The 26,568-nt window shown below is 54.5% G+C and overlaps 1 protein-coding gene across 1 annotated transcript; it reads right to left on the bottom strand.

Moving 5' to 3' along the window:
• Window positions 1-980: 980 nt before the first annotated feature.
• On the bottom strand, window positions 981-23,340 carry UCK2 (uridine-cytidine kinase 2). The gene is made up of 7 exons (XM_056356188.1): window positions 23,051-23,340; window positions 12,767-12,926; window positions 11,732-11,828; window positions 10,729-10,871; window positions 5,696-5,793; window positions 3,629-3,677; window positions 981-3,076 (listed from the first exon to the last, which is right to left on the bottom strand). The coding sequence occupies exons 1-7, from the start codon at window positions 23,300-23,302 to the stop codon at window positions 2,937-2,939; spliced, it is 939 nt and encodes a 312-aa protein (XP_056212163.1). The 5' UTR covers window positions 23,303-23,340; the 3' UTR covers window positions 981-2,936.
• Window positions 23,341-26,568: the final 3,228 nt, after the last annotated feature.

Below are 26,568 nucleotides of genomic sequence, written 5' to 3'. Positions count from 1 at the left end.
CCAGATGGGTGGCCCCCAACACGTATTGGTGCATGGCAGCGTTCTTCCCCAAGCACAGGACCTTGCCTTTCCCTTTGTTGAACATCAAAAGGTTTCTGTCAGCCCTTTCCTCCAGCCTGTCAAGGTCCCTCTGGATGGCAGCAAGGACCCTCTGGTGTCCCAGCTACTGCTCACAATTTTGTGTCATCAGCAGACTCCCTGAGTGTACACTCTGGCCCATCGTCCAGATCTTTAATGAAGATGTTGAAGAGATTTGGACCTAGCATTGACCCCTGGGCTACACCACTATTTACTGGTCTTCAACCAGATTTCATACTACTGATCACCATGCTCCTGGCCCAGCCATTCAGCTAGTTTTCAATCTATCTCACTGTCCGCTCATCCAGCCCATACACAACAGCTTTGCTATGAGGATTTTAGGGGAGACCGTATCAAAAGCCCGACAGAAGTCAAGGTAGACAATAAGCACTGCTCTTCCCTCATCTACCAATCCAATCATTTCATCATAGAGGGTTATCAGAGTCTTTAAGCATGACTTCCCCTTTGTGAACCCACACTGACATAACGTGATTTACCCCTTTGCTAAAAGCAGCCTCACCCTTGCCCGATACCCCACTAGTGCTAATGCCACCGTGGCTGTAAGGTCTTCTGATGAAGTTCACTTGACTGATGGCTGTTCAAGAGATTTACTGGGAAGGGCTGAACTTGTCCATCTCTCTGCTGTCCTGAGAGCACAGAGGTGTTTCACAAAAGCACCCCAAGCCACGTGTGCACCAGGACTTGCTGAGACCTAGCTCACCAGCCAAAAGCCGGAGCCACTGCCTTCAGCACCTCCTTCTTCACTAAAGCAGTTTGTGCCTGGAGCTTTGCTTCAGGTCTGGCTTTGATTTGCAGAACTAAGACAATGTTGGCCAAGTCTGCTTCCTCACTGGGACCACAGCCAGCAACATGCACCAAACAGGAGACAAGTAACACCAGCATCCATTTGTTCTGTCTTTATTTACAGGGCAGAGGAGGCCAGTATTTAATCTTGAGAGCTGTCTTGGCTGCTTAAGCCCTGAGAAGCCTCACCAGTTTTGCAGGTCTTTAGTTCCTCTTACCTGTGGCTGTACCTAGAATTAGCCAGTGCCAGCCCTTTGATTATGGCAACGCCGACATGCCTCAGGGAGTGTCTGCAGACAAGGAGGGGGATAAAGGGTTGCCATGTGCCCCCATCACAGATCAAGAGGGAATTAATTTCCCCCAGCAGCACTTATTGGAGGCAGTGCTTCCTTTCTTGTTCTCTTTGTTAAAAATCAAAGCTTTTCTCGGCTCACACAAGGCTGTGTTGTGTGTCTATGGTTTATAAGCTTTTAACCATGCAGAGCAAAACCAATGCTCTGGAAAGACTGAAAATCATCAGAGTGCAAGGCTAACAGTCCGTGCTCCAGGCTTTGTGGGATGCCTGTGAAACTTTGTTTTCAGTGGGGTGAGGCAGTCCCAGCAGCATGGGCTAAAGGATCTTTCCTGCCTACCATCCCACCACATCCCCTTCCCTGGCTCCCACCAAGCCCCTGCCCCAGCCCAGCTGCCCCACCTTGCTCTCCAGGCATCCCCAGACCTGCAGTACAACCCCACCAGGCTCTCCTGGAATGTGGGTGTTGGCAGCACTTCTAGGTTAGGGAAGACTAATTCTCACCCCCTGGCCAAGGGAGGGCACACTCTGGGGGCGACATACTGCAGGGACAGCAGGACACCAGCCAGGCAAGATCATGCTCTGAAAAAGCAGGGCAGAGGACTCCTGGGCTTCCAGTTTCATGCTACTCACAGCTGGGACCTGTGGATGTCCGATATGGGGATGCTAGGCAGCCCAGGAACTGCTACACATGCTGCCCCCCTCCTCAGACAGGCTGCTCAGCAGCTGCCTTTCATCTATTGCCCCTTTCTTTCAGAAGAGACTGGTTCTCCATTAACCATACCTTACAGACCCAAAATCACCCCTCCAAGAGCAAAACTGTTCCAAATGAGGAATGACAGGCACACCTCTGACATTCTGCAAGCCAATTGCCAGGCTTAGGGTTGACCCAGGGCTCTCAGCTTGGAGTCCCACCACACACGTGGCCACTGAGCTCCAAAGATATCCATGCACCTCCTCACCCAAGCTGGGCAGTGAGACTGCTAAAGATGCGAGCTGCCACATTTATATGATCACATACCCAGCATCACCCACCAGGTCCTTGCTGGAGGGTGTGACAGCAGATTCACACCTGTGGTGGGAAGGGGCAGCACACACCGAAAGGGATGCTGGTTGAGGGACTGAGACCTGGAAGTGCAGAGACAGTCAGGGGGGTATTACACATCATTATCTCAGCTCCCAGTGGTGTCGTGTGGTGCCTGCCAGTCAAAACCAGGCTGCTCGGACCTGAACAGCAATGGCAGGAGGCGGCAACCCCAGCCCAGTCACAAAATCCATGCCACATTCAAGTCGCCACCTCCACCGCAGCCTGTCCCTTCCCCGGGATGGAGGCCACTGCGATACCAAAGCAGCTGCTGAACCTCTTCCTTCCTTACCGCCTTTGAGCTGAAGATCCTGACACCTCCTGGGACCCTCTTCCCAGCCCCCTCCCAGCAACACTGAGCCTGGCAAATACCTTATGGCAAGTAATTTTACATTATTCTGCATTTACACAAAAATAGAGCAATTCTATATTTATAGAGATTTATAGCCGGTTCTGTGCTGGAGGAGTTATTGAGCAAGGCCAGGAGCTGTGGGCGGTCCAGGCTCCCGAGCAGCCGGCTGCTTCTCATTCGGCATTTTCAACATACAAAATTAAAGGCATTCATCTCCGTCTGGTTTCTTAAATAGATAAGGGGGGAATGAACGGACAGTATGTACAGGGGGGCGGTGCTGGGGCCTGAGTGCCCTCCGCCCCCAGCCTCACACCTGCTGCTTGGGGTCAGTGAGGCCGGCTGCTGGACTCTGAGGGCTGCCGCTGGCGGGGAGGAGTGTAGCCGTTCAGGTAGCCGTTGCTCTGGCGTTTGCTGAGTCCTCCGTTAAGAATGTCCTGGATGTGCTGCACAATCAGGTTTATGGCCACTATGAGCAAAAGGGAGGGAAAGACACGGAGGAGAGCTTGCATTAGGATTACTGCAAATAAAGCAGAGCCAAGCCAGAGATGATGGCCCTGCTGTCTCCCCTGCTCCTATCCACCACCACCCCCTCCCCCCCGCCATCACACGGTGGGGAGCTGCAACCCTGTGGGGAGGAGCTGTCCCACTGGGACTTCATCCCTCCTGCCCCAGCTGAGCCTGGTGCTCAAGCCAGTATGGTCAGGCTGATTCCAGCCAGGTGGAGACCTGGCTGTCCCAGTCACACCTCTAGCCTTGGAGAAGCACATTTCCCTTTGTGTGGGATGAACCAGGAGTTTGCCTGGAGGCACTGCACATAGGCCGGCTTCCAGGCTTGATCAGAGGAGCACGAACTCCCAGTCACTAATGCTCCAGGCAGGAGCCAAGGGGATCTCAGCGCATGTGTGGTAACAGCACTCTCTCTGTGGCAGGTCCTGCTACGTCCTACCTAACTCCGCTGCAACAGCAACAACCCAAAGCCAGTTGCCAGGGCGTAACAACATGGTCTGGGTTCACTCACCTTCATTATCTGCTCCTCGGGGAATGATCACGTCAGCATACTTCTTGGTCTGGGAGGAGAGAGAATACTGCGTTACAGGGCAAGTGGAGAGCCACCAGGCTGGGGCACTGTCCTTGCTTCCCAGAGCAGGTCCTCCCCTGCTCCTTACCAAACCCAAACCCACTGGGAGGTACACCATTGCTGATAATACATTTTGGATGCTCTTACTTGTCTTCTGCTCTGTATTTCAAGGGCCATGCTTTGTGCCTTGACTCCATTTCCACAAGCTCATGCAGATTTCCATTAAGAGGCACCCTAACAAAACCCAAAATTCAAAACCCTCATGATTGCAAGATTCCAGCAGCTGATGCTTTTGGGAACAACCTCCCCACTGAATCCAGCCAAACTTGGTACAAGAGCAAGAGCTGGCATGTCCTGTGTGGACATGTGGGGCACAGCCACGTGACCTGCTTCGGCTGTGGGGAGAATTTTCTATCAGCATCACTTGCAAAAAAGATCTGATTCAGGACACCAGTCCTGACCTATTTTCATTTGCAGGTGCCAGTCTGTTTCCTCTCCTATTTGCGTCAGCTTTTACAGCTGATCAGCTTCCTGACAGCCAAGCTCTACCACCAGTAAACAAGGCAGCCCGATGGGCAAAGGGTGTCATCTGACATCCCCAGGTGTTTCCAGCCATATCAAAAATCACCAGGACATGCTAGACCATTTCAGTGCTGGACCACCTGGCCCAGAGCTGGTTTAGGAGTCGAGTAACAGCAACAGTGGGTGCTAAGCCTGCTCGACATCCGCATGCAATTGCTCTGCAGCTGAGCGCACCACCAGGTTGGAAATGGGAGCAGACCCCTGCAAAGCTGCTGGGTATGGTCAAAGCAGTTGTGTACTACCCTCCTTGTTTCACATTTTGTCCTCCTACAGACCCTTCAACAGAAGACACTGATGCAGCATCTCCTGCCTTGCAAAGCAGAGGATTTACCTTGCTCTGGGCACTTGCAAGGAGGGGAGCCACCATGCTGGACCTGCCTCTCAGGAAAAGCCTTTCTGGGATTACACTGAAATTGGACCTTGGTCCCCACAGCCACAGCTGAGTGAAACAGAGGAAAGGGTGCTGCCCAGGAGCCAGGAAAAGTTCTTGGACAGAAAGAATCAGCCCCTCTCATGGGAAAGGGCAGAGCTGGCCACATAGGCACAGAGCTGCTCCTGAGCCTGGAGGCATGGGTTCAATTCCTGCCTGTAGTGCTGGCCAGCAGTTCCCAGGTTGCAGGACCTGCTGGCTCAGTTCCTCCAGAATAAGAAGAAATTCCTCATGTTACTAGTACATCTACTTTAAAAACCCTGAGAAACAAGGCACCGGCTCCTCTCCACAAAAGCCAGGAGGGGTGTGCAAATGTGCTATTGCACCTGCAAGTTCTGCAGGACTGCTGTGGTCTGCCACACACGCAGTCCCCATCTGCCAGGGAGCCCTGCCTCCGTTATCAGCTCCCAAAGCAGCTTCCTTTATCCAGACAGCCCTTGCAACCCTGGCCCCCAGCAAGGTCTGTCTGCTCTGCACCCTGGCCTCTCACCAGCCACAAAATGCCACCTGCAAGGCCACATCCCTCAGGACGGAGTGAAGGAAGAAGCTCCCCCGCTCTCCCAAGCATCCAGCCAGCAAGAAGCCAGCAGCGCTGCAGGGTGAGAAGGGCAGGCAGGACAGCCCAAATGTGGAGGCAAACACAGCGGATGCTGCCTGGGGAGAGGGATCTCCCCTTCCCCGGCCAGATCCCTCCTGGGCTGGCATCTGCTGAGCTGCTGGTGTTGGTTTGTCAGCCCCTGTACAGAGAGGGGTTTCTCTTGCCATGTCAGCCTTCCTATAGCTGGGGGTTATCTCACCAGGAAAGCAGTGGCTGTATAAATAGTCCCCATCTCAGCCAGCATTGGCACCCCCGTTTTTGCCAATGCCTGCAGTGAGGAAGCACGGTGAGGCAGGCTGACCTGAGCTCTGGGGCACAAAATGCTCCTGCCTGAGGAGCTGGGCAGGGTGTGAGGCATTTTTAGCAGATTCCTGTGAGTGTTGCTCCCCTTACTTACTGGCAAACAGAACTCCTCAAAGGCAGGCTTGACGAAGGTGATGTACTGAGATAAGATCTGCTCGAGGTCCCTGCCTCGCTCACTGATGTCTCGTAGCACTGTAGGGAAGATGCAAGGCACAGTCACGAGCTGAGACATGAATTGCTCCACCTCCCTTCCCTTCAGTACAGCCTCTGGCCAGCCACCCGGGTATTTTGCCCAAGGTCTGAGTTCCTGGAAGCTGCTGCCCACATGTGTCCCAGCACACCCCAGCCCAGGTACCTGCTTATAACCCACTTCCAAGCTTTCCTGGGAGCCAAGGGCTGGCTGACCTGACCCAAGGCTTTTCTTGGCCTCCCTCTCTTCTCAGCTCTGCAAGCACATTCCAGCTGTAACCAGTGCCACCCTGGTCCTGACTGTTCCCAGCCTCAGCCCTCACATCCCTTCTGTCACTCTGCCCTGCCCTTGGCCTAAGGATGGGGCATTCTCCCAGTCATCCGAGAGCTGAAGTGCGCAAAGAATAGAAAAACAGTGGGGGTCACCTACGCACACCATCCCGACACAGGTTAACTCAGGTCTGCAGCGGTGAGGAGAGTAAAACTCACCCACCTACCCAGCCCTGCCAGGCTCCTTGTGCTGTCCCCAGCTGAGCGGGGTGGGAAGGCAAAGCAGGATCCCACAGCCAGAGGCTGAGAGGGCGCTTGGAGGAGATCAGCTCCGGAGGAAGCCAGGAGGCAGGAGAACAAGCCGGCCTCCTGCTTGTTCTGCCGTTCGGGCCTTACGCCTTGTTTGCATGAGGTATTTGGGCCACTGCCATCTCCGGTCTGATGCCACTTCAGCGTGGATGAGTGCCTCAGTTCAGCAGGAATTCAATCCACGGGTAAGAGCCAGAACAGCCCTGTGGCCGAACAGACAGCTCTTGGCTCTCCCCAAGGGGCTGGCTGGCTTCTCCCCAGCCTGCTAGCGCCTGGCACTCGGCTCCGTGAGCCTGCTCCACATGCCAAGGAGAGCCAAGCCATGGCACTGCCAGCCTGCGTGACCTGCTCGGCAGCCGCTGCCCGTGTGTTTGCCGGGCCAGGACAGTGCTGTTCTCCCAGTGCTGGTTTGGCACCGTCCCCACGGCTGCGTTTGCCCGCGGCCAGCAGCTTTGCAGCGTGCCTTTTCACAGCCCGGCGCAGGGGAGGTGATGGGGGGAAGCAAGGGCTGACAGCAGGATGCGTGCCAGCTCCCTGCCTGCTCCACGAACAGCTCAGCCCAGCCCAGGCTGCTCTAGCCAGCTCCTTGCCTTCTCCAGAGAATGGGAGCAAGCCCCAGCTCAAACAATACAGAAAAACAGGCGAGGAAAATAAAACAGAGACACTTTTGTTTCCCAGGTCCCACACCCTGTTTGTTGGCTGCTCTGGGGCAGGGAAGGAGCACAGCGAGGGCGTATTTACAACACACCCGGCCCAGGACGGCGTGCGGGAGGCGTGCAGGCTGCACAGGGCGAGTGCCCAGGCTGCAGAGGCTGGTCCTGGCAGGACAAATATCTCCCCTGCCCGCTCCCAGGGCAGACCACAGCAGCGCAACCGCCCCCCACACATAAGTCAAGCACCTGCTGTCTTGTGCCCAGCCCTAAAGCAACGGGTCCCAGCAAGCGCAGCCAAGACCACGCACCCTATCTGGAAATACCATCCTCTACTTCCAGGGCAGGCAAATGTCCCAAGGACAGGTCGTCACCTTTCCAGAGCCAGCACGCAGACATCACTCCGATCAGGCCCAAAGCATGCACGTGACACCTGGCTTTAGCTTTGTTTTATGGAAGCTGGCCAAGGACACAGCAGTGAGGGACTTCAGCCTGAGTCAGCTCTGCATGGATCAGGCTAAGGCACCTGACAGACCTTGCCCCTCGCGCTTGGGTAGCAGCGTTTTTCTTGGGAGAGGTGCCGAGATGGGGACAGCACAAGCTGCACGCACTGAACCCCCACACTGCTGACTGAGCTGTCAGTCACACTTCCAGGCACCCCATCTCCTGCTGCCACCCAGCTGAAAAGCCCCTTGCTGCAGCTCTTCAGGACTTTTGGCAGAGCAAGATGACTCGGGGCCACATCCCAGTGCAAGATCCTGACTTTTGCTACAAGCTGCCTCCAGCTACGTTCCAGGGACGTGATGATATCTTCAGCACCCCACACAGGCTCTCCATTTGCAGAAACACCAGGCAGACATATAGTAAACAGGTTTGCTGCCGCAGTGTCCTACCAACCGCCGCCAGCAGGTCAGGAGACTGCCAAATGGTCGGTCCCCTACCAGGAGACCGATGATTTGCCCTAACTGGGAGACACCAGCACCTCAACCAGCCTAGCTGCCCCTTTGCAAGGTTGTAGCGATTGATGGCGGGTGGGAGAAACACCCCAAGAATGGCCTGGGCCCATGTGGCTCAGAACTCCATCCAACAGCTGGAGCACAACAGGGTTCACATCTGTATTGTGGTTGGCAGCTGGATGGTCTTGGTTCTCAGTCAATGGGATCTCAGCCAGTTCTCCAGCGCTGAGCTCAACACTTCTGCACCAAGTCTAAAGCGACGGAACCACACGCTCGCAGTAGGATTGCGATGCACGCACGGTCACGTGGCACGGCAAATGCACAAGGCAACACCTTGCCTTCAGACAATTGATACAGGGCACTGCCAAAAATGTTGTAATTTGAGTTGCACGTTATGGGAATGACTATGACAGGAACCCCTTGTTGCTAGCCAGGCTAGGGGCAAGGGGAGGGTTTCATTGTGACGTTAAGCCCTACGGTCTGGTCCAAAGGGACCAGGGGTGGAGATTGTAATAGAAATACCTTAAAATTGTTGTAACCTGGGATTTGAGTTGCATGTTATAGGAAGTGCTATAGCAGGAACCACCCAAACCAGTGGAGGATGAGCCTTACAAGAAGCAGTGCGAGTGCAGCAGTTACCCGGCCTGAGCTGGCTTTGGTGCCCAGTAACTCCACACACCACACCACCTCTCCTGTCCCGAGTCACCACCATAACAGATGGAGCCCAAAGTCACAGGCCGAATGAACTCAGTGGACAGATTACAGACATTATACAGGGATGGTCCATAAACTAGCAGAATGATACCAGCGTATGATATCAAAGGATGGGAACGGGGTGGTGGTTAATGAGGATGTATTGGATATGTGGGACCTGAGCGTGATGTAAATGGTGTGGAATAAGGGGTGGAGAATGTGCTGGTGTTGGCTGGGATAAAGTTGATTTTCTTCACAGTAGCTAATATGGCTATGTTTTGGATTTGTGCTGAGAACAGTGTTGATAACACTGGGATGTTTTCGTTACTGCTGAACAATGCTTACACAGCGCCAAGGCCTTTTCTGCCTCCCATTCCACCCACCAGCAAGCGGGCTGGCGGGGGGGGGGGGCACAGCCGGGAAGCTGACCCCCACTGCCAAAGGGATGGCCCATGCCGTATGGCGTCATGCTCAGCATATAAAGCTGGGGGAAGGAGGAGGAAGGGGGATGCTCGGAGCGATGCTGTCTGCCTGCCCATGTCCCTGTCCCACGTGCTGGAGCCCTGCTCCCCTGGGGGTGGCTGAGCCCCTGCCTGCCATGGGCAGCGGTGAGTGAACTCCTGGGTTTGCTTTGCTTGTGCACACAGCTTTCGCTGTACCTGCTAAACTGTCCTTGTCTCAACACATGAGTTTTCTCACTTTTTTCCTTCCGATCCTCTTCCCCATCCCATTGCGGGGGCATGAGCGAGCGGCTGCGTGGGGCTGAGCTGCTGGCGGGGGTTAAACCACCACAGTGTGCTACCCCGTGGCTGGGTGTGAACCCAAGCTCCTGCACAGCACAGTCTGCTTAAGGGATAAGGTTCACATTGTGGGATCTTGCAAATGCATAACTGTGATTTGCTAATATGTTTCCCTGCAATGACTGTGCTGTCATCTCCCTGGATGAGTCATGCAAGAACAGTGGGCAGGGTCAAGAAGTATGCGTAAAAAGGAGCTTTTAATCAGCACTGATGACATCCCAACAGCCAAGGAGGCTGTGTATCTGTCTGACAGCAGGAGGGCAGGCAAGACCAGTTCCTTCATGGAGTGAAACAGTCCCATGCACACAAGCAGTCCCAGGCTGACGCACTGAGACAGGCTCATCAAAGCAGAGGTTTGGATGGGACCTCTCCTCTAAGTCATCTTCTGCGGACACCCTGCGGAGCCTGTCGGAGCCAGGCAGGGGTAGGGACAGTTCAGACAGAACTGAATTCTGCCCCAAGAGTCCCCAGATGTGCTACATCAATGACCCCACTGACTAAAGGCTGCTTTTAAATGAACATCACCTTAAGCCATGCAGACCCTAGAGAGCTGGAGTCCCTCCTAGGTCAGCTGGCAACCCACAGACAAGCCAGCTGGACAAGGGGAGTCCTAGAGAGGGATGCTCTGGTTTCTAGGGCTCTTGGCCCCTAAAGCCATCACCCCAGTGCCAAGTTCCACAAAGATGCTCCACACTGCACTGGCTGTGCTTGCACAGACCAAGATACACAACCAGACTCTTTATGTGCATCATCCATGATGGACACCCTCACATCCAAATGCCATCCTCAAATCATATCTCTACCCCAGGTCCTGAGCAGATCTATCAGGCACCACCTTCTGATTGAACTATCGACATGTTTTGCCTCACCCGTTGCACACTTCCCTGCTGGTACCTGCTGACCAGCAGTAGCTGCCATTCAGCCGATGGCACAGGACTGGTGCCACAGGGCCATGTGAGGACACAGCGCGCTCAGTAGTCACACCGCTACATGCATTGAAGAAGGAATTCCAGACCAGACAGCAAAAACCCCACTGGATCCTAACAGACATGAAGCAAGGTGTTTTCCACTGCCATAAGCTGCCCTATGCAACATTCTCCGCTGGGGAGGAAAAGGTCCCTGGCTCTTTGCTAGAAGTAGCACAGCTTTGTGCCAATTCCAGTTCTGCTCTGGTCACCATCACCTGCCTTTGCAACCAGCTGCTCAGATCAGTTAAGTGACAGTTCTGCCCCTGCTGCAGAAGCCATGTCCGGGCCTCACCTCTGCGGGACAGCCGGGTGTCTGCATCCGTGTCCACAAAGAGCTTCATGCGAAAGAGATCCCGCACCTCCTGGCTGTAGAAGGCCAGGATGCCTTCGAAGAGCACCACGTCAGCAGGGTAGACTGTCACCGTCTCCTCTTTCCTAGTGGAAGGAAGGAGAGTCAAAATATGCTGGGGGGGAAAGAAACAAGCCAAGAGAGGTGGGGGGAAGCAGCAGTGCTCCTAGGCACTGCTCCAACCCTGGGACATCGCTGCTGCACCAGGGGAACAACCAAGGAGAGGGCAGACCTACCCCACCGCGGTGAAGGGAATCCAAGGCATACGTACACTTCCTAGAAGGACAAACGGCAGAGCAGGAAGCAGACCAGCCCTTCTCCCCCCACCTTGGTCAGCCGCTGCTTGCAAGTGCTATGTGCCAAACCAGAAAGCCCAGAAAGCCTATGCATGGGGCTTGACCCACGGGAACCTGCAAGGGCCAGCTCTGCCCCCCTGGGAACCAGGCAGTGCTCCCCTGACACCACAGCGCTTGTGTGGGAAATGCAGCAGGGTCACGCCATCCACGACCAACACAGGCATGCAAAAACAAGCTGAACACATGCAAGGGAAGAGTTACAGGAACAAGAACTATCATTCTCTTCCTTTCCTGGCAGTGCTGGGCTGTTTGAGCCTGGAAAATTTGTTAAAGCTGCAAACAGAGTTTACGGGGAGACAAAGTGTGGATGAGGGAAGAAAGGGGGGCCATAACCCCCCTCCATGACGCCTGTATGATGCTGCATGCCACTGCACGGCAGCACAGCTTTCCAGACCCTCAGACTGCGCCTGGATCTGCCCTGGATCCTCTAACCAAGGGGTCTGGAGTAGATAGGGCTGAAACTTTCAGTTGGCACATTAGGCGCCTAAGAGTGGGCAGGAGCGGTGGGGCAATGGTTTGGGCTGGCAGGGCTGCGTGCTGCACTGCAGGGCGTTAGCAGAGGCACAGCAAGGCAGGAGCGGCTGTTAGACCTGGAGTGGGAGACAAAGTCATAGACAGGAATCTGGACCGTTTTCCCTTCCGTGATCTCTTTGAGTGTTTTCACGATCAGCTCGTTGTCAAAGGCATCTGAGGAGAGAGGAAACGTTACCCGAGGCAGCTTTGCAACCTCTCCCACCCACCAGATGCTGAGCGTAGCCTTGCCAGAGCCACTGGCACCCTGCACCGGGGACAGGCAGATGCACAGACTTAGGAGGAGAGCCCTGCACGTCCCCATGGGTGTAGCAAGGCCCAGCTCTCCCGCAGCCCCCAGGGCTTCACTGCTTTGCACCAGCCTGGGATCTGGCCCACAGAGATCAATACTGCCCTTGTACGGTGGCACTGACAGTGCGGGCTCAGGAAGGCATCTCCAGGGCTCCAGCCCTCGGAGAGACTGGAGCAGTGTTTCAGCCTCAAATCGCCAGACAGACAGGGCTCTGTTTGCTCAGTGCTCTCTGCCTCTGGCCATTGTCCTTGCAGGGACGAAGGGACAGCGGCTCTGGAATTTCCCCACCAAGTGCGGACACAGTTCAAAAAGCCCCTGTTGTAGTAACAGGGCACGGCCCCCTCAGTGAAGGGCTTTGCAGAGCAGCTGCGCAAGACTGTTCCCTCCTTGAAGGAGGGACATGGAGCTGCTGGCTCCAGGGGGCTGTGCCAGGCCAGACTGCCCTGGTCCTGACCCAGCTGCACCAAAAAGGTTTTCAAACCAGGGGATGTTTTTGCAGAGAAGAGGAGCATCTTAATAAGTCTGAAGGTTCACAGCCTGCCCTTTCTCATCCCAAACACTCCACCCCAGGGGTAGTTTCTTCCCAAGAGAGACAGAGGTTGTACTGCAGGGGACACAGACAGCCCCCAGACACCCTGGCAGGGATGCACCTGGCTCCACAAGAGCTTAACTAAGCCACCCACTCCAGCAGCACGCAGAGTCCCAGTGTCTACACGAGGCTCTTTGCTGCTGGAGCAAGGGGTCCTGCTCCAGCCCTCACCCCCCAGCACGAGGCAGAGCCCTGGTGCCCTTCTCCATTCACCTGGGTGGTCAAAATTGAACTGGCCTTTGAGCGCTTTGGATTTCTGTTCTGAGGTGAGGACCCGGTAGAAGCTGTCTTGGCTCACGATCACCACCTGCTTCTGGCGGTAGTCCACCTCGTTCTGGCCCAGCAGCTGGACGATCTTGGAGCACACTGAGGACTGGGAAAGGAACAGCAAAGGAGACAAGTCAGCGGTAAGCGGTGTCTGAGCCACACAGGGAGTATGTCCCCTGGTAAGTCATTCCCAGGTCCATGGGGCACTGCTTGCTGGACCTCCAACTGAGAGTTCGTGGTCCCCTCAAAGGCACAGCCCAAAGCCACTGAGGGAAAAGTGCTCCAGAGGCATCACTGTGGAGCCCTTCGATGTGAAAGCAGCACCAAGCTTGCTCCCTGCCTCCCTCTCCCCCGCCCCTATGGCCTGCCCACAACTCCTCTTTAGGGCACAAATGGCAGCAGGAAACCAGTTGGTTGCTCCTGGGTTCAGCTGCACCCCCAGGGCCCCTGGAGCCAGCTCCAGGCTGGCCAGCAGCTCCCCAGGGAGCGGAGCTGCATGTGGCACCAGGGCTGAGCATCCCCGCTGGGAGGCAGCCTCAGTGCCTCGGTTCCTCCAGCGCTGGTGCAGCCCAGAACCCCCAGCACAGCACGGGTAAGGAGGGAGAGAGTACTCAGAGAGGGAGACCCAGGTTGTTTTCATGCCCTAAACAAAGCCCAGGATGAAAGGGCACCGGGAGGAGAGCCCTTGGACTTTATCAGGGATCTCTGCCACAGCTGCCAGGGCTGGGAGGAGCAGCCACAAGCCTATCCTGGTGCCTCTTGGCACAGGGAGGCTAAGGGCACTGCGGAGCCACTGGCTGAAGAGCCACGTGGCTCCGGCTGCTGGTGCAAGATCCCCATGAGCGCTGCTGGCACAGGGACCGGCACCTCGCACTCCAAACGGAACGAGCTGAGTGCCGGTGGCCAGCATCGACTCTGCTGGCACCACAGCGGGCACTGGCTGTAAAGCTGAGGGCCACGCCAGACCCCTCCATCACGATACAAGTCAGAGCACAGCTTGGGGGACAAATCCCAAGCCTGCTTCAGTCCCTTCTCCCGAGTCATATGAGTCCTTGGCCACCGTGCAACGCAGCAGTGTTAACTGCATCAGTAACTGGCAGGCAGCACGCCTGCCCTGGCCAGCAAGAGCCAAGGTCAGGCTGGCAGAAGAATGCTCTGCTGCCTGCGGGAGCCCTGTGCATCAGCCCCACGGCACCCACCGTCCAGGAGGGAGTGGGTGCTCCTGGTGCCAAACCTAGCTGCTTCACCTCACGCGAATTGTGCTTGCTGCAGATGCCCAGCTGAGCTGCTCCTGGCCTCAGTCACCACAAATACTCTCTGCCGAGTCCTCCGCTTTGCAAAGAGAGGCGTGCTTGTCCCAGCCTGCCTCCCCAGCCTGCTGGTGGCTCCTTCCATGCTCTCACCTCCCCACTGGCTCAAGCATCTGCTCCATACCTGGCTGGCAACCTCCAGATGCAGCGCTGAAGACAGCGGTAAGAGGGAACAGGGAGGGGAACGCATGCCTGGCAGAGGAGGTCACCTCAGCAGGCAGAGGGCAAGACTGTTTGCCTGAGAAGCTGGAAGATTTGACGGCATTCCTGTCCCTAGAGACCATCTCTTCCCCTCCAGGCCAGGCTGACCTGACTTGGCTGTGACCGCTGCGCTGTGAGTCAGCCCCAGCCTGGCTGGAGAGCCTCCGCACACAGCACTGCTGCAGAGCGAACCGGCTCGGGCTGCCCAACAGCAGTTCTTGTGGCCCTGGGCACAAGTCTGGGTTTGGGCACAGCGATGAGGTCTCCCTGAGCATCCCACCTTCTTCTTCTGCCTCTCATAGCTGGCACGTTGTGCTTCCCGAGCAATGTCGGCAGCCCTGCCCTGCAGCGTGCTGCTGCCACCCACAACAAAGCACTCCAAGTCGGCACCAGCCACTCGCCCTTCAGCACGCGCAGACATGAAGCCAGAGCCCATCCTTCATTTCCTCTGTTTTCCCACTCCCCTCATCCTTTTCCAGCCTGCATCATCCCTATTGCTTATCCAGCTGTATCCCACAGGTTTCGCAAAAACAGGGTGTGCTCAGCACCGCTTCTCCTCCCTGCTCTCCCCCCCGGACTCTGCTGCCTTCCTGTGCTGCCAGTGCAGCGAGATGCAGCGCAGCAGGGTTCAGCCTTTGCCACAGCTGCTGAGTATACCACACCTCCCAGGCCCTTTGCAGTTCGGAATAAACCACCATCCAGCACAGCCACCCAGATGGATTGCCAGCCTGTAGATCAGCAGGCTCCATACAGATCTGCACCAAGAACCACTCTCCCCAGCCTGGGGGAGGGAGCAGGGCTCCTTTACTTTGGATCAGTGAAAGCAACACACCAGTTGCACTCATACCCTCCCCTCAGACCTCAGCATGTGGGTGGACAATTAAATCCTTTGAGGGCATCACACCGTTCCTGCCAGTCTTTCTCCTGCCTTATGCACACTAATCTCGGGTCTACTGATCCTGGAATGTGGAGAAAAAGAGTCCCCCGTCAGGTCTGAAAATCACCCTCCTGTTCCATGTCCCACAACTCAAGACACCCAACGGTGAGAAAAAAACAAGGAGAAAATGGTCCTCACCAGCTAGAGACAGAAACATGTTTTCCCACGGGGCCCAGGACAAGGATCAGACCATGTCTTGGCTGCATCTACCATCTGATGCTCTGGGGTGGTAATTGCCTATTGCAAAAGCATCCAGGCAGAATGCTACGGACCCTTCCCTTTTCTCTGGTGGACTTTGGAGAGCTATTGGCAGCGGGGGAGAAAGATGAACACAAGGACATCCTGCCCTCGGGACCGAGCTCAGGTTCAGCATACCGTGTTGCCCGGGATGTCACCTCTGGGGAAGAGGCACTCGTGTCACCTTCGTTCCACAGAAAGTGTGGGCCAGGGCACTGCTCATGTTATACATGTGTATATATGTGCAGTGTAAGGAACAGCGAGAGACATGGCATGTTCCTCCAACCCGAGGGCTGCATTCAGCTCGCCTTAGTGGGGCGGCAAACCCTGGCAAGCTCTAAGTGAAAAAAGTTTTTCCTTTCCTCACAATCATTTGTGATGGAAACAAGAATGGTTCTTGAGGGACATTCCCTGATGCCAGTCTGAATACCTCCTACAGCTGAACAGGCAGTTTTTCCCCTTGGTTGATAAACACCCTATGTTAAGGAGGAAGAAAAACCAGAAACACAGAGATTACAAATTCCCCTACACAGCGGGAACAGAAACCCCCAGCCTCAGGACGCACCCCTCCAAATGAATGACGCATGCCTACCGCTTAAAACCCCCTTCTCCCAAACCAGCACAGTAACAGGTACACGTGACTGACAATCAGAAGTGCAAAAAAATCCACTACTACCTGGAAAGGAGAGCAGTCAGGCTCTGAGGAGGCCTGATGACGCTCAGCAAGACCATGACCAAAGCATGACTGAAAAGTACCATGCCAGGGTGCAACCAGCATGGGTGCACAGTAACCCAGGGGACACACGATGCTGACACATGCGCTCAGCATGCACCTGAAGGGACAACCTGGATCCTTCCTTTGCCAATTCCTGACTGCTTCTCCCAGGGAAGATGACAACAATTGTCTCTCGTCCGAGAAACCCAGGACAGCAGAGGATGATGAGAAAGATTATGACACTATAGATTAATCCCAATACAGAAACTCTGGGATTTGAGCCTCATCCTGAGCTCTGCCCTGTGTGACACACCTCATCTGCAGGAAGATGAGAGGCATGACAGGGCTCCTTGCTTCCGCTCAGCCCTTTCCCCAGATCTACGTAGCCCGTGCACACCTTGCCATGACCCAAAGCAAACACTGATGGCAATTCAGCATCCTGTTGCCGGGAGCACGCTGTGGCTTTCTCAAGCAAAAGCCTTCCCCTCCTCCAGAACTCATTTAAGACTAAATATAGACAGGACACAGCAGCCTCTGAGCCTCCATGGTTGCCAAGCAGACCTTTCCCATGTTAGCCACGCAAAACCAATACAGGACTTTCCAAGCACACAGGCAGGGAGCCCCGGCCTCTCTGCCATCGCTTGTTACTTTCCACACGCTCCAGGTTTGAGCAAACTGGCTGCAACCCACTGAGCTGCACTCCCCCAGACTTTGTGCTCAAGCTGCTCCCTGGGAAAGCTGTGCAAACCAACCCACACCACAGACAGACGGTTGAAAGGGAGGTATCTGCACATCGCAGTGCAAGAAGCGAGCTCAGAGATGTTATTCCTGAGCAGATGCAGCTGCAGCTCCCCTTGCAGGATTCCTCCTCTGAACCAAGCACACAAATAACCAGTGTTTAAGGAAGAAATACAGCTTTATTCTGCTGGGAAGGGAAGATGCAGAGGGCACCTGGGGAAGAACTCCAGTGTGTTTTTGCAAAACAAGAGGTGGTACACAGGGGAAGAAACTCAACAGATGGGTGTTCAGAGCCCTACCCCTGGCATTTATTTGAAATATATTAATTACATTATATACTTAAGTCATATTCACTCATGGCATATAGGCAGCTGCTCAGATACTCTTCAGGAGTTGACTAATTCCCCAATATTATTACGCAGATTATCCCACAATCCCTCTTGGGTAGCTCTGATCAGCCAGTGAATTACAGCTTCAGATGGGTATTAGAGAGAAAGCCGACGGACAGCGTTACAGCTAACACCGTGTGAAGGTAGCAGGCAGGACACCGTGGATGCCCCAGCCTTGCAGCGGCAGGATGGATGCTCCTGCCCCTGGCTGGTAAGGCCTGTCCTGGGCTAGGAGGAATCCATAAGCCTTGTGCATGTGCATATGCAGAAGTCCACTTGCTCAGAGCAGTCCCATCCCCAGGGAGCCTGGCACTGCAGGGGGGTTTCTACACCAAGCTGCTCACTGGGCTTCCGATACAGCAGCAGGGAGGACTTTCTATCCTCCCAAGGACTCTAGGCTAAACACCCAGCAAAAGTGACTCACACCTGATAAAGTGACTCCAGCCCTTAAGAAATCTGGAAGCTGCCAGTCCCCTCAGAGTGGGTACAGGGAGAAAGGCTGTGCCCGAGGCAAGACCCACCAGGAGAGGCACAGGCTGGGCTCCAGCATGGAAGGAAGGGAGGCACAGACCCTGCAGGCTGCTTGCCCTGAGCCAAGACACTGCTCACCATGAGGACAGTCCTTCCCATCAGAGTAAGGCCTTGGCCCATGACAAACACTACATCCAGGAGCAAGGACAGGCTGTAGCAGCTACATCCCACCAGGGAGAGAAGCTCTGAGGCTATCTCTAGGGGCACCACTGCCATAACACCCGTCCTGTAGGATCTGGACATGAACGAGCTTGGTGGGGGCTGTCGATGGCTTTACATCTGCAGGAGCCTGGTTAGCATGTCCTCATCACATGCTTGCGGATAAAACAGTCCAGTTTTAGAATCTGACAGGATTTTCCTTAAGATCACATCAGGGACCACTGGGATGACTTCTTGCATTTCTCCGATAACCCCCATAGCATGGTTCCCTCTCCAGGCATCGCAGGCAACTTCTAGGCAATTGGGGCCCTGAAACCAGGAGCCACGGTAATGCTGCCCTTCTCTCCAGCTTATCTCCTGCAGCACACAAGTTAAGGATTTTGGTCTTTTCTCATAAGGTTATGTTAATTACACAGTATTAGGAAGTGCTTGGTGGACTGGGGTGACACAGAAGAGATACCAAATTGGGAAGGGTCCCAGAGCATCCATTAAATGTCTGCCTGCGACTGCAAAGGGCTAGTTCACGACCCACACAATCCTTTCCAGTCTTAATGGAGTACATCCGTATGGCAGCACTGGGACTGGAAACTTGCTATTCTCGTACCAAAAGCCTGGGCCTCCACCCAGAGCTTTCCCAGGCAGGTTCACCATTCCTGCCTTGCCCTTTGTGAGCCACAGGCTAACCAGTCTGGGACTGGGATAGCCAGGTTTCTGTTCACTCACCGTGGGACACCACACATGTGATCAGCAGTTCTAGGCTGGAGCATAAACAGGCACACACAAACACAGAGGATCTGGACACAGATTACGTGCAGGGAGGAAAACAAACTCCCTAACACAAGCCCTCCCAATCTACCGGGTTTAGACGCGGGCTATTCTCTAGCCCCTGCTGCAAACTCCATAGCCTGGAGCTGGCTGAGCCCACGGGACTACGGTAAGCAGGCTCCATAATGAACCTGCACATACTCCATCAGTAACAGCAAAGGGCTGACCCATCAGAACGTCCTGTGTATCAGTCTGATCAGGCACAGAATGATGTTCTACTAGAAAGTTTGACTAGTCTCTAGCACACGTTGACACCAGCATTTAACAAGTCAGACCGTGTGATGCAGGGCTCCTGCCAGCCATAGAACAAACGTCACCAGGTGTCGAACAGACACAGGACTGCTGCAATCCCTGCTAGTCCCCCTCCCGTGGCTCTTCACCGGGTCACTGCTGGGTCTCCTCCAGGCTTCCCTGCCAGGCATCCAAGTGGTGACATAGTGGCAGTGACCCCCAGGCTGCTGTAGGGGACCTCAGCCCTTGCTAGGGTAGGGGACTGAGCTCTGCCATGCTCTCTCCTAGGCAGCCAGCTTGGCCTCAGACAGCGTTTTTGGTGTTTAAAGCAGAAGTACCTAATGGATTAGCAGTGAAGAATACATCGGGCTGAACACGCTGCAATTTTGGCACTCTACACTCTGGAAACTCTCAGGCTGCATGTTCAAACAGACATTTCCAACTTTATGTGCTAACTCAAGATTCAAATGACGCAGCGCCCGGGCCACAGTGGCACCCACATTCAGCCCTCACCAGTCTGAGGGACAGGCAACCAACGAAAGTGTTCAGCCTTTTGTAAATCTATCTTTTCTTACAATCTCCTGTAGGAAGGTAGCAATCAGCACCCTGCTTTGCAACACATGGGGACAAGCAATTAATGCTTCAGCCTGAGTTTGAAGAGCTCTCCCCACCCCTGCAACCACCCCAGCACCAGATGCTTCCACTGCTGCTGGGAGCGAGCCACCCCAGCACTGCCAGCAGAGCTGCTGCAAGGTCCCAGGAAGTAAGCTGAAGGGAGGACACATGAAGAGCTTAAGGGAGCATCCCAACGCCTTCCAGCTCATCTTAGTAGTCAGTCTGCTGAACTTTCCTCCAGCCCGCAGCCTGGCTGCCTGCCTCGCATGCTGCAGTTCTTGGTAGTCAGGAATCTCTTGCATGAGGGAAGAAGCTGTTAGCACAAAGACCATGGGTGTAAGAAGGAAACAAGAACTTCAGCAGAGCACTTGAAAGCATACAGGATGAAAGAAAATGCTACAACCAGCCTTGTGAATCCCTCTGAGGAAGTGAGGCGACTGCAGTCCTCTCCAGCTTTGGCACAGGAGGGGGTCTTAATGCCATGTCATCTCCTCCCCATCAGGAGACTGCAGCAAGCTTTGGCCAGGCTGCACAGTGCTTGGATTTCATGGGACAGTGGGAGAAATGCTGTCTCCCAGTAAGCTTTTATGAAAAGCCCGTCCCAGCTGAGCCGGCACAAAACAGCCACTGTGCAGCTGGCACTGCTCTTGCAGAGGCTGCAGCATCACAGCCTGCCCAGGACCTCTGTGGCTCCCCAGTTTTGCTCCCAGTGCAGTCCAGATTTCTTTGAAGAGCCAAAACCAGGAGAGCACTCAGGTTTCTATCTCCTATTTGAGTCCTGGAAGTTGCTCAAGCCTCTTTCACTCACTAGGGAATAGCAGGCAGCTTTTGAATTTGAGTTCTCACCAATTTGCCTTTAAGAAATACCAGCCAAACACTGCCCCCAGCTCTTCGGGGAAGGCTGGCCGCTTTGGATGCCAGCTTCCCCAGGGCACCACGCGACAACAAGTTGCAGCAAGCTACAAACAGGATCCCTTCCTTCCACAGCCTGACTGTGCTGGTACATCGAGAGGGGATGGGGGTGGAGTGGGGCGGCTGTGGATCCTTTCTCCCCATCTTAGACTCAAAAGCAGCAGTGGAAGGAGCTGGGGGGGACTTGGAAGGCAAATGCCCTCTGTTATCTTCGGGCTGGTGTGCTGCCAAAGGGGTGTGTTACAACAACAACCCTCAATTGGTGTGAAGAGGAGTCAGATGGATTTGCCACTTTCCCAGTGGGAAAGATGCCTGCTTCACTTTCCCTCTAGGACTATTTTGGTTTTGCCCACAGCCAGCACACCAGCATGGCAGTCCCTAGGCTGGATTTTAGTTGCAGGCAAGCCCTTAGGTAGGCAAACCACACCGGCCCCACCACTGCTTTCCCTGAGTGTGCTGTGGCACCCAGCATCTCCCAGCACAGGGCACACTCACTAGCCAGGTGGGGGACAGCCTCACGGCACCCCTGCCTTGCAGCTGCATCAAATGTGAATTTGAGCATCTGGGTGCACAAGCCCTGGGTCCTTTTGCCTGTTACTTCTCCTCAAGCAAGCTTTTTTTTTTTGCCAGCATATTTCTTGCAGCCTTTTCCCACAAACTTTTTACTGATTTGCTGGATTCCCTTCAACAGGCAGCAGTGCACAGAGGTTTTTAAGTAGCCAGAAATCACTGTAAGAGGGAAATCAAAGCTGAGAGACAGGAAAAGCCAGTTAGTGCATCTCCCTTAGCTAGAAAGGACCATTTCCCCATTTTTTTTTCCTCTAGGCTGCTGCTAAGTATTTTAACTTTGAAGTTGAGAACAACTGTGGCATATTGTGCCATAATCACTGCTTTTACCTTGTGGGCCAGAGATACAGCATTCAGAGACATAACAGTTCAGCAGCGCCAGACACGATGTTATTGGGACAGCTACAGAGGCAGACCCACGCATCAGAAAGACAAACCCAGTGCCTTTGAGTCACTGGGAGCTGTACTGCAGGAACAATCCAGCTCCAGTTCCCAGTGAGAGGAGATTGCATCCTCTCTTACCATCCCTCCCCTGTTATATCTGGATTTTCCCCCCTTGCAGTAGCAACAGCAGTCCAAGAATAAATAGGGTACTTTGAGACACATTCTCCAAACACTGTTATTATGGGCTGAGGTACAGCAGTTGTGTTATGCCATCCTTCAAGAGAAAAAGCACCCCCCCCTCCAAACCTGAATCCACCCAGAGAAATAAGGCTCTGTGACAGCCCACATTCAGTTTCCTTAGCAAGAAATATTTCAGAGGTATTACTACTTCCAAACCTATTCACACTCTCTGAAATGCCTCTTAAAAATGCTGGTAGAATGTCTGTACTGCCCTGGCTGATTAGCTGTGGATCTAGTTTTACTGCTTTTAAATAAATAAAAAAAAAAAAGTAATTTGTCTTTTTGTATTAGGATAGAAAGCAACATACGTTGGTTAAACACATGAAAAAAACACTGTATGAAATAACTAAAAAAAAAAATAAAATAAAGGGGGAAAAAGCCGTAAGGTTGCCGGCTTGCCCTGCGCTGCAGTGTGGGTGTAGCAGCTCTCCCGAGAAAACCCGCATTAAGCCGGGCCGGAGCGGCTCCCCCGGCCCGCAGCCCCCCGCCCCGCTCCTACCTGCCGCTGCCAAGGACCATCCCCTCCCGGGCGCGGCAGGGAGGTCGTTCTGCCGCTGTGAGTCAGCATTTACCGCAGAATTTTCACTCCTGCTAGCCCAAAGTTGGCCAAAAAAAGGGCACCCCCATGCACGACCGACACCATTCAAGAAAAAAAAAAAAAAGAAAAGAAAAGAAAAAAAAAATTAAGTCACTGCCTCGCTGCGAGGAGCCCGTGGGGACACCGCCAGTGCGGGGTGCCCGGGGGAAGCGCTGGGAATGGCACCGAAGGCAGGGGGCGGTGGGGGGATGCCACCTGCATCCCCCCCCCCTCCGCAGCCCCCAACCCTGCTCGCTGTGCCCCGGCAGCCCCCCGCGCCCCTACGCCGCGGGGTCCAGGGGGCAGAGGGGGGGCGAAGCCTGCACAGACCCCCCCTCCCCTCCACGTGTCCGCGGGGCTCCCGCAGCCGCCGCCCGGGCAGAGGCCTCGGCCGGCCCGCTCTCTCCGCCGAGCCGCCCTTCCCCGGGCCGCGGTGTATAAGCCCCCGCTCAGCCCCGGAGAAGCAACCCAACCCCCCCCCCCGGTGCCGGGGCCGCTCCCGGGGCAGCGCACGTGGCGGAGCGGCCGCTCGGACCCGCCGCGCTGCCATGTGGCCCGCGCGCCCGGCGGGAGGAGGGAGAGGAGACCGGGGCGCTTCCCCCCTCCCGCCGCCTCGCCGCACCGGGGCTCCCCCCGCAGCGCCGCCGCGCAACCCCCCGCACCTTGCCGCTGGCCGTGCCGCCGCTGACCCCGATGAGGAAGGGCTCGCCGCCGCTGGGCTGCCCCTGCTCCTCCAGCCGCTGCTCGCTGTCCCCCGCCATCCTCCCCTGCCAGCAGCGCCGCCGCCTCGCCTCCTCCGCCTTCGCTCGCCGTGCGGGGCTGGATTTATCTGATGAGTCAAGGGCCTTCCTCCCCGCCTGGTTCACATCCCCGGCGCTGCGGCTCCCTGCCAGGTGCCTGCCGCAGCTGCACATGCTCCGGCCCAGCCTGCCGGCGGCGCGGCACGGCACGGCACGGCACGACACGGCAGGGCGGCCACATGGCCCCACCGCACCTCACCGCCGCTCTCCCCCCAGCCCCGGGGACAAAAGCGATGCGGCCACCCCGCGCCCCACCAACCCTCACCCCCTCTGCCTGCTCACCATCAGCCTGCAGGCACCACACTGCGGTGGTCCCCAGCAGGATGCCCCAATATACATCCCCCACCTTGGCTTCTCCCACCCCACCTTTAAAGCTTTTATTAACAACTCTAGGAATAAAAATGCTACTTATGTCTTTGGCTAAATGGGACCCATCTGGGAGGAGCCGCAAGCGTTCCGGGGGCCAGGGTTCAAAGTCAAAATGCTCTGACAAAAGGGGAAAAGGCGCCGTAAAATGTAGAGTTTGGGTCCACATGGGCAGGTGTGAAGTCCTGTACTTGGGTAAGAGTAATCAGACAGGGAAACACAGGATGGGAACATGCTGCCTGGCCAGCCCTTTTACAGACAGAGATCCAGGAGCACGGCAGATCAGAAGGGTCAATGTCAGGCTGCTGTGAAAAAGGCAAACGTCCCTCTGGGACATACATAGGTGGGTACCATGTTTTGGGAAGGGTGAGGCCTGATGGAGAGACTCCGGTGGGGTGTTGGGAACAGCCTGGGGTCTGGCTCCGCAGAAGTACCACAGGAACCACAGGTGTTTTGTCTGGGGAAGAGAGAGCTGCGGGGACACATGATAACCATTTCCAAACACATAAAAGGCTGCCACGAACAGGAAAGGAATACATTTTTCTTACCCACGGGGATTAAAACAAAATGTTGCCAGCTCACATTGCAGCAAGGGCAATTCAGGATAGGCATCCAGGGACATCTTCGAAGTGTGAGAACCATTAAGTCCTCAAGCAGGTTGTTTAGGGAGAGTAAGGGCTCTTCACCACTAAGGATTTCAAAAAAATGCACTAGGCAAGCTCCTGTGTAGAAAGGTTTTAGTAGAGTTGATCCTGTGTTGGGGCAGGTGATGGCCTAAGCAATGCCCCATCCTGTTCATAGGATCATGCATTTCAGTGAGGTTTTTAACTTCCCACTTCAATACAGTGAAGCAGGTGTGGAAATGTTTGCCAGATGGGTCCCACATCCCACCAGGCAGGATGTGAGAGGATCTCCCGAGAAGGCATGGCCCCTCTCTGCCCACCACTCCCAATTCCTCTCCAACTGTGCCCCTGCAGGCTGCGGCTCGTGGCATGGGGGCATAGCACCGCGCACGGCCGCTGCCAGGGAAGGAAGTGCTATATGTGGACGAGAGCTTCCTGCAGGGATGAATTCCAGTGGATTCCCACAGCCTCATGCCAGTTTCCAAGTGCTGATGGTGGGCACGGCTCCTGCTCACACCGACAGGCCCCAGGAGCCATTCACAGCTCTTCTTTCTCACCCCCACACCGACACACCCATATCTGAACGGCAAAACCCCCTCAGCGTGTCATGACCTCCCAGTTATTTGGTTCTCCTCGTGTCTACACTCGTTGCTGCCAGCCTCTCTGCCGCCCTGCTTGAAGACAGATCAAAACCTCTGCTGTGCTGAAACTGTTTCAGTGTGCTGTCCATCCACCTCAGAGCTGAGCATCTCTGTAGGATGCCCATCTTAGCATTTGATCTCCAGCTTCCCCTGCTAAACCAGAGGCTGGACATGTGACAGGAGCAGACACACTTGTAGAAGGAAGGGTAAGTAAATGCCTCTTGATAGGCCCTCCAGGAGTACAGGCTAAGAATATTCACAGTTTATTTACACAGAACACAAGGAGAACTTGCAAAGATCAGATTAAGGGCTCTTTCAAAACCAGACCAGGGCTGTAAACTGGAAGCAAATCAAATCCAAGTCCCAGTTAGTTTTAGATGGCATCTTTCCTCAAAACTTAATCTGAGAATTTTGCACACACTTCTTCCTAGCTACTGGTCGCTAACATACTGTGCAAAGCAACTTAATTCTTTTGTTCAGTTTAAGTCTGGAGACTTCAGTATATGAAATCTGTTTGGATGAGTCTCTCTCTAATCTGGTTTCAAGGTTACCTCCATATACATTACCTCTGCTGTATCTAGAATGCTTGTAGACTGCACTGGCCCTGAACTCTTGCATCCAGAGCTACGTATTATGAAAATACTTTCAGTTTTCTCATATCCCAGGCTTGTTAGATCAAATCAAACTGCACCCAACTCTTCATCTGTCCTTTACGTGTTGATCAAAGCACAGAATGTGTTTTAAAAAGGAAATGCCACTGACAGTAATATGCCTTCTGTTGTCTGAAAAAAACCCTGCTGATAAGGATCCTGGTGTGATACAAAAAGACAGGATGAAATTACAAAGAGCTCGTGTCACCTCTACCTCCAGTTCAAAGCACAGATATTAGAGAGGAAAGAGGTTCATGTCACTGACCGTCTTCTCCTGGCCTGGTTTCTGCTGTGCAAGTGTTCTGTGAAAGACCATGCCCAGTAACTGATACCTTGTGAATCATTTCCCATAGTGGTATAAGAGAAACTATTTCCAAATAGTTCCAAATGCCTTGATTGACACCAATACATCTCACAGCCTGGAAAGCCAGGGACCTCTAAAGAGAGGGAGCGAGGACGGAGGACAGCATATAGCACAGCCAAGTGCATGAGGTGGCACACAGCAGGGCACAAAATATTATCATGGGTCCTGCCACATTATCAGCTGTCAGTATCTTCTTGCTGCTTACGCTAAACTGAAATATCTATCCTTAATTTCATTCCTGTCTCCCTGATGGCTCTTGCTCCCACACTGGACTCCCATTGCTTATGGCCAGGTTCTGCTCTCAGTTCTCCTCCAATGTGGCTGAAAGCTTGCTGTGTCTAGAGGCAGTGCTGGGACTTTCCTTGGGACACTGGGGGTGCTTAGCTGCAACTTTCAGTGACGCCTGACTCATTGCATAGCCACTGGCACACACACGTGGCTTTCATCTTTTCTTATATGCAAATGTCACCAGGTTCCGGAGGATTTGTTTGCTGTCTGATCTCCCACCCGCACTTATTACTTGCACTGCCTTCTCTGAACTGTGGTTTTGTCACTCTCCTTCTGGATGGAGGGTTTAACTTCAGGGCAACAGCAGGGCTTTTTACCTCCCCTATTTTTCACTTAGTTCTGCACATGTAATGCCACAGTGCATTGCTCTTCGCTGATGGCAAACTCCTCTGTTATGTAAGGACAGACATAAACCTGCCCTTCCCTGCCTGCCCTGTTTCCTTTTCTG

This window comes from Falco biarmicus, chromosome 11, assembly GCF_023638135.1.
Source record: "Falco biarmicus isolate bFalBia1 chromosome 11, bFalBia1.pri, whole genome shotgun sequence".
NCBI classification, from domain to species: domain Eukaryota; kingdom Metazoa; phylum Chordata; class Aves; order Falconiformes; family Falconidae; genus Falco; species Falco biarmicus.
The sequence above is the reverse complement of the archived record's forward strand: the minus strand, read 5'-3'. Positions and strand labels throughout refer to the sequence as shown.

What these genes read in the sequence shown, in the direction of transcription:
- UCK2 (XM_056356188.1), bottom strand. Translation starts at nt 23,302, where the DNA reads ATGTGCAGCTGCGGCAGGCACCTGGCAGGGAGCCGCAGCGCCGGGGAT. An exon ending in GCGGCACGGCCAGCGGCAAG is followed by an intron (nt 12,927 to 23,050) that starts GTGCGGGGGGTT and finishes TTCCTTTCCCAG; the next exon opens with TCCTCAGTGTGCTCCAAGAT. An exon ending in CCGAGGAGCAGATAATGAAG is followed by an intron (nt 3,077 to 3,628) that starts GTGAGTGAACCC and finishes TTTTGCTCATAG; the next exon opens with TGGCCATAAACCTGATTGTG.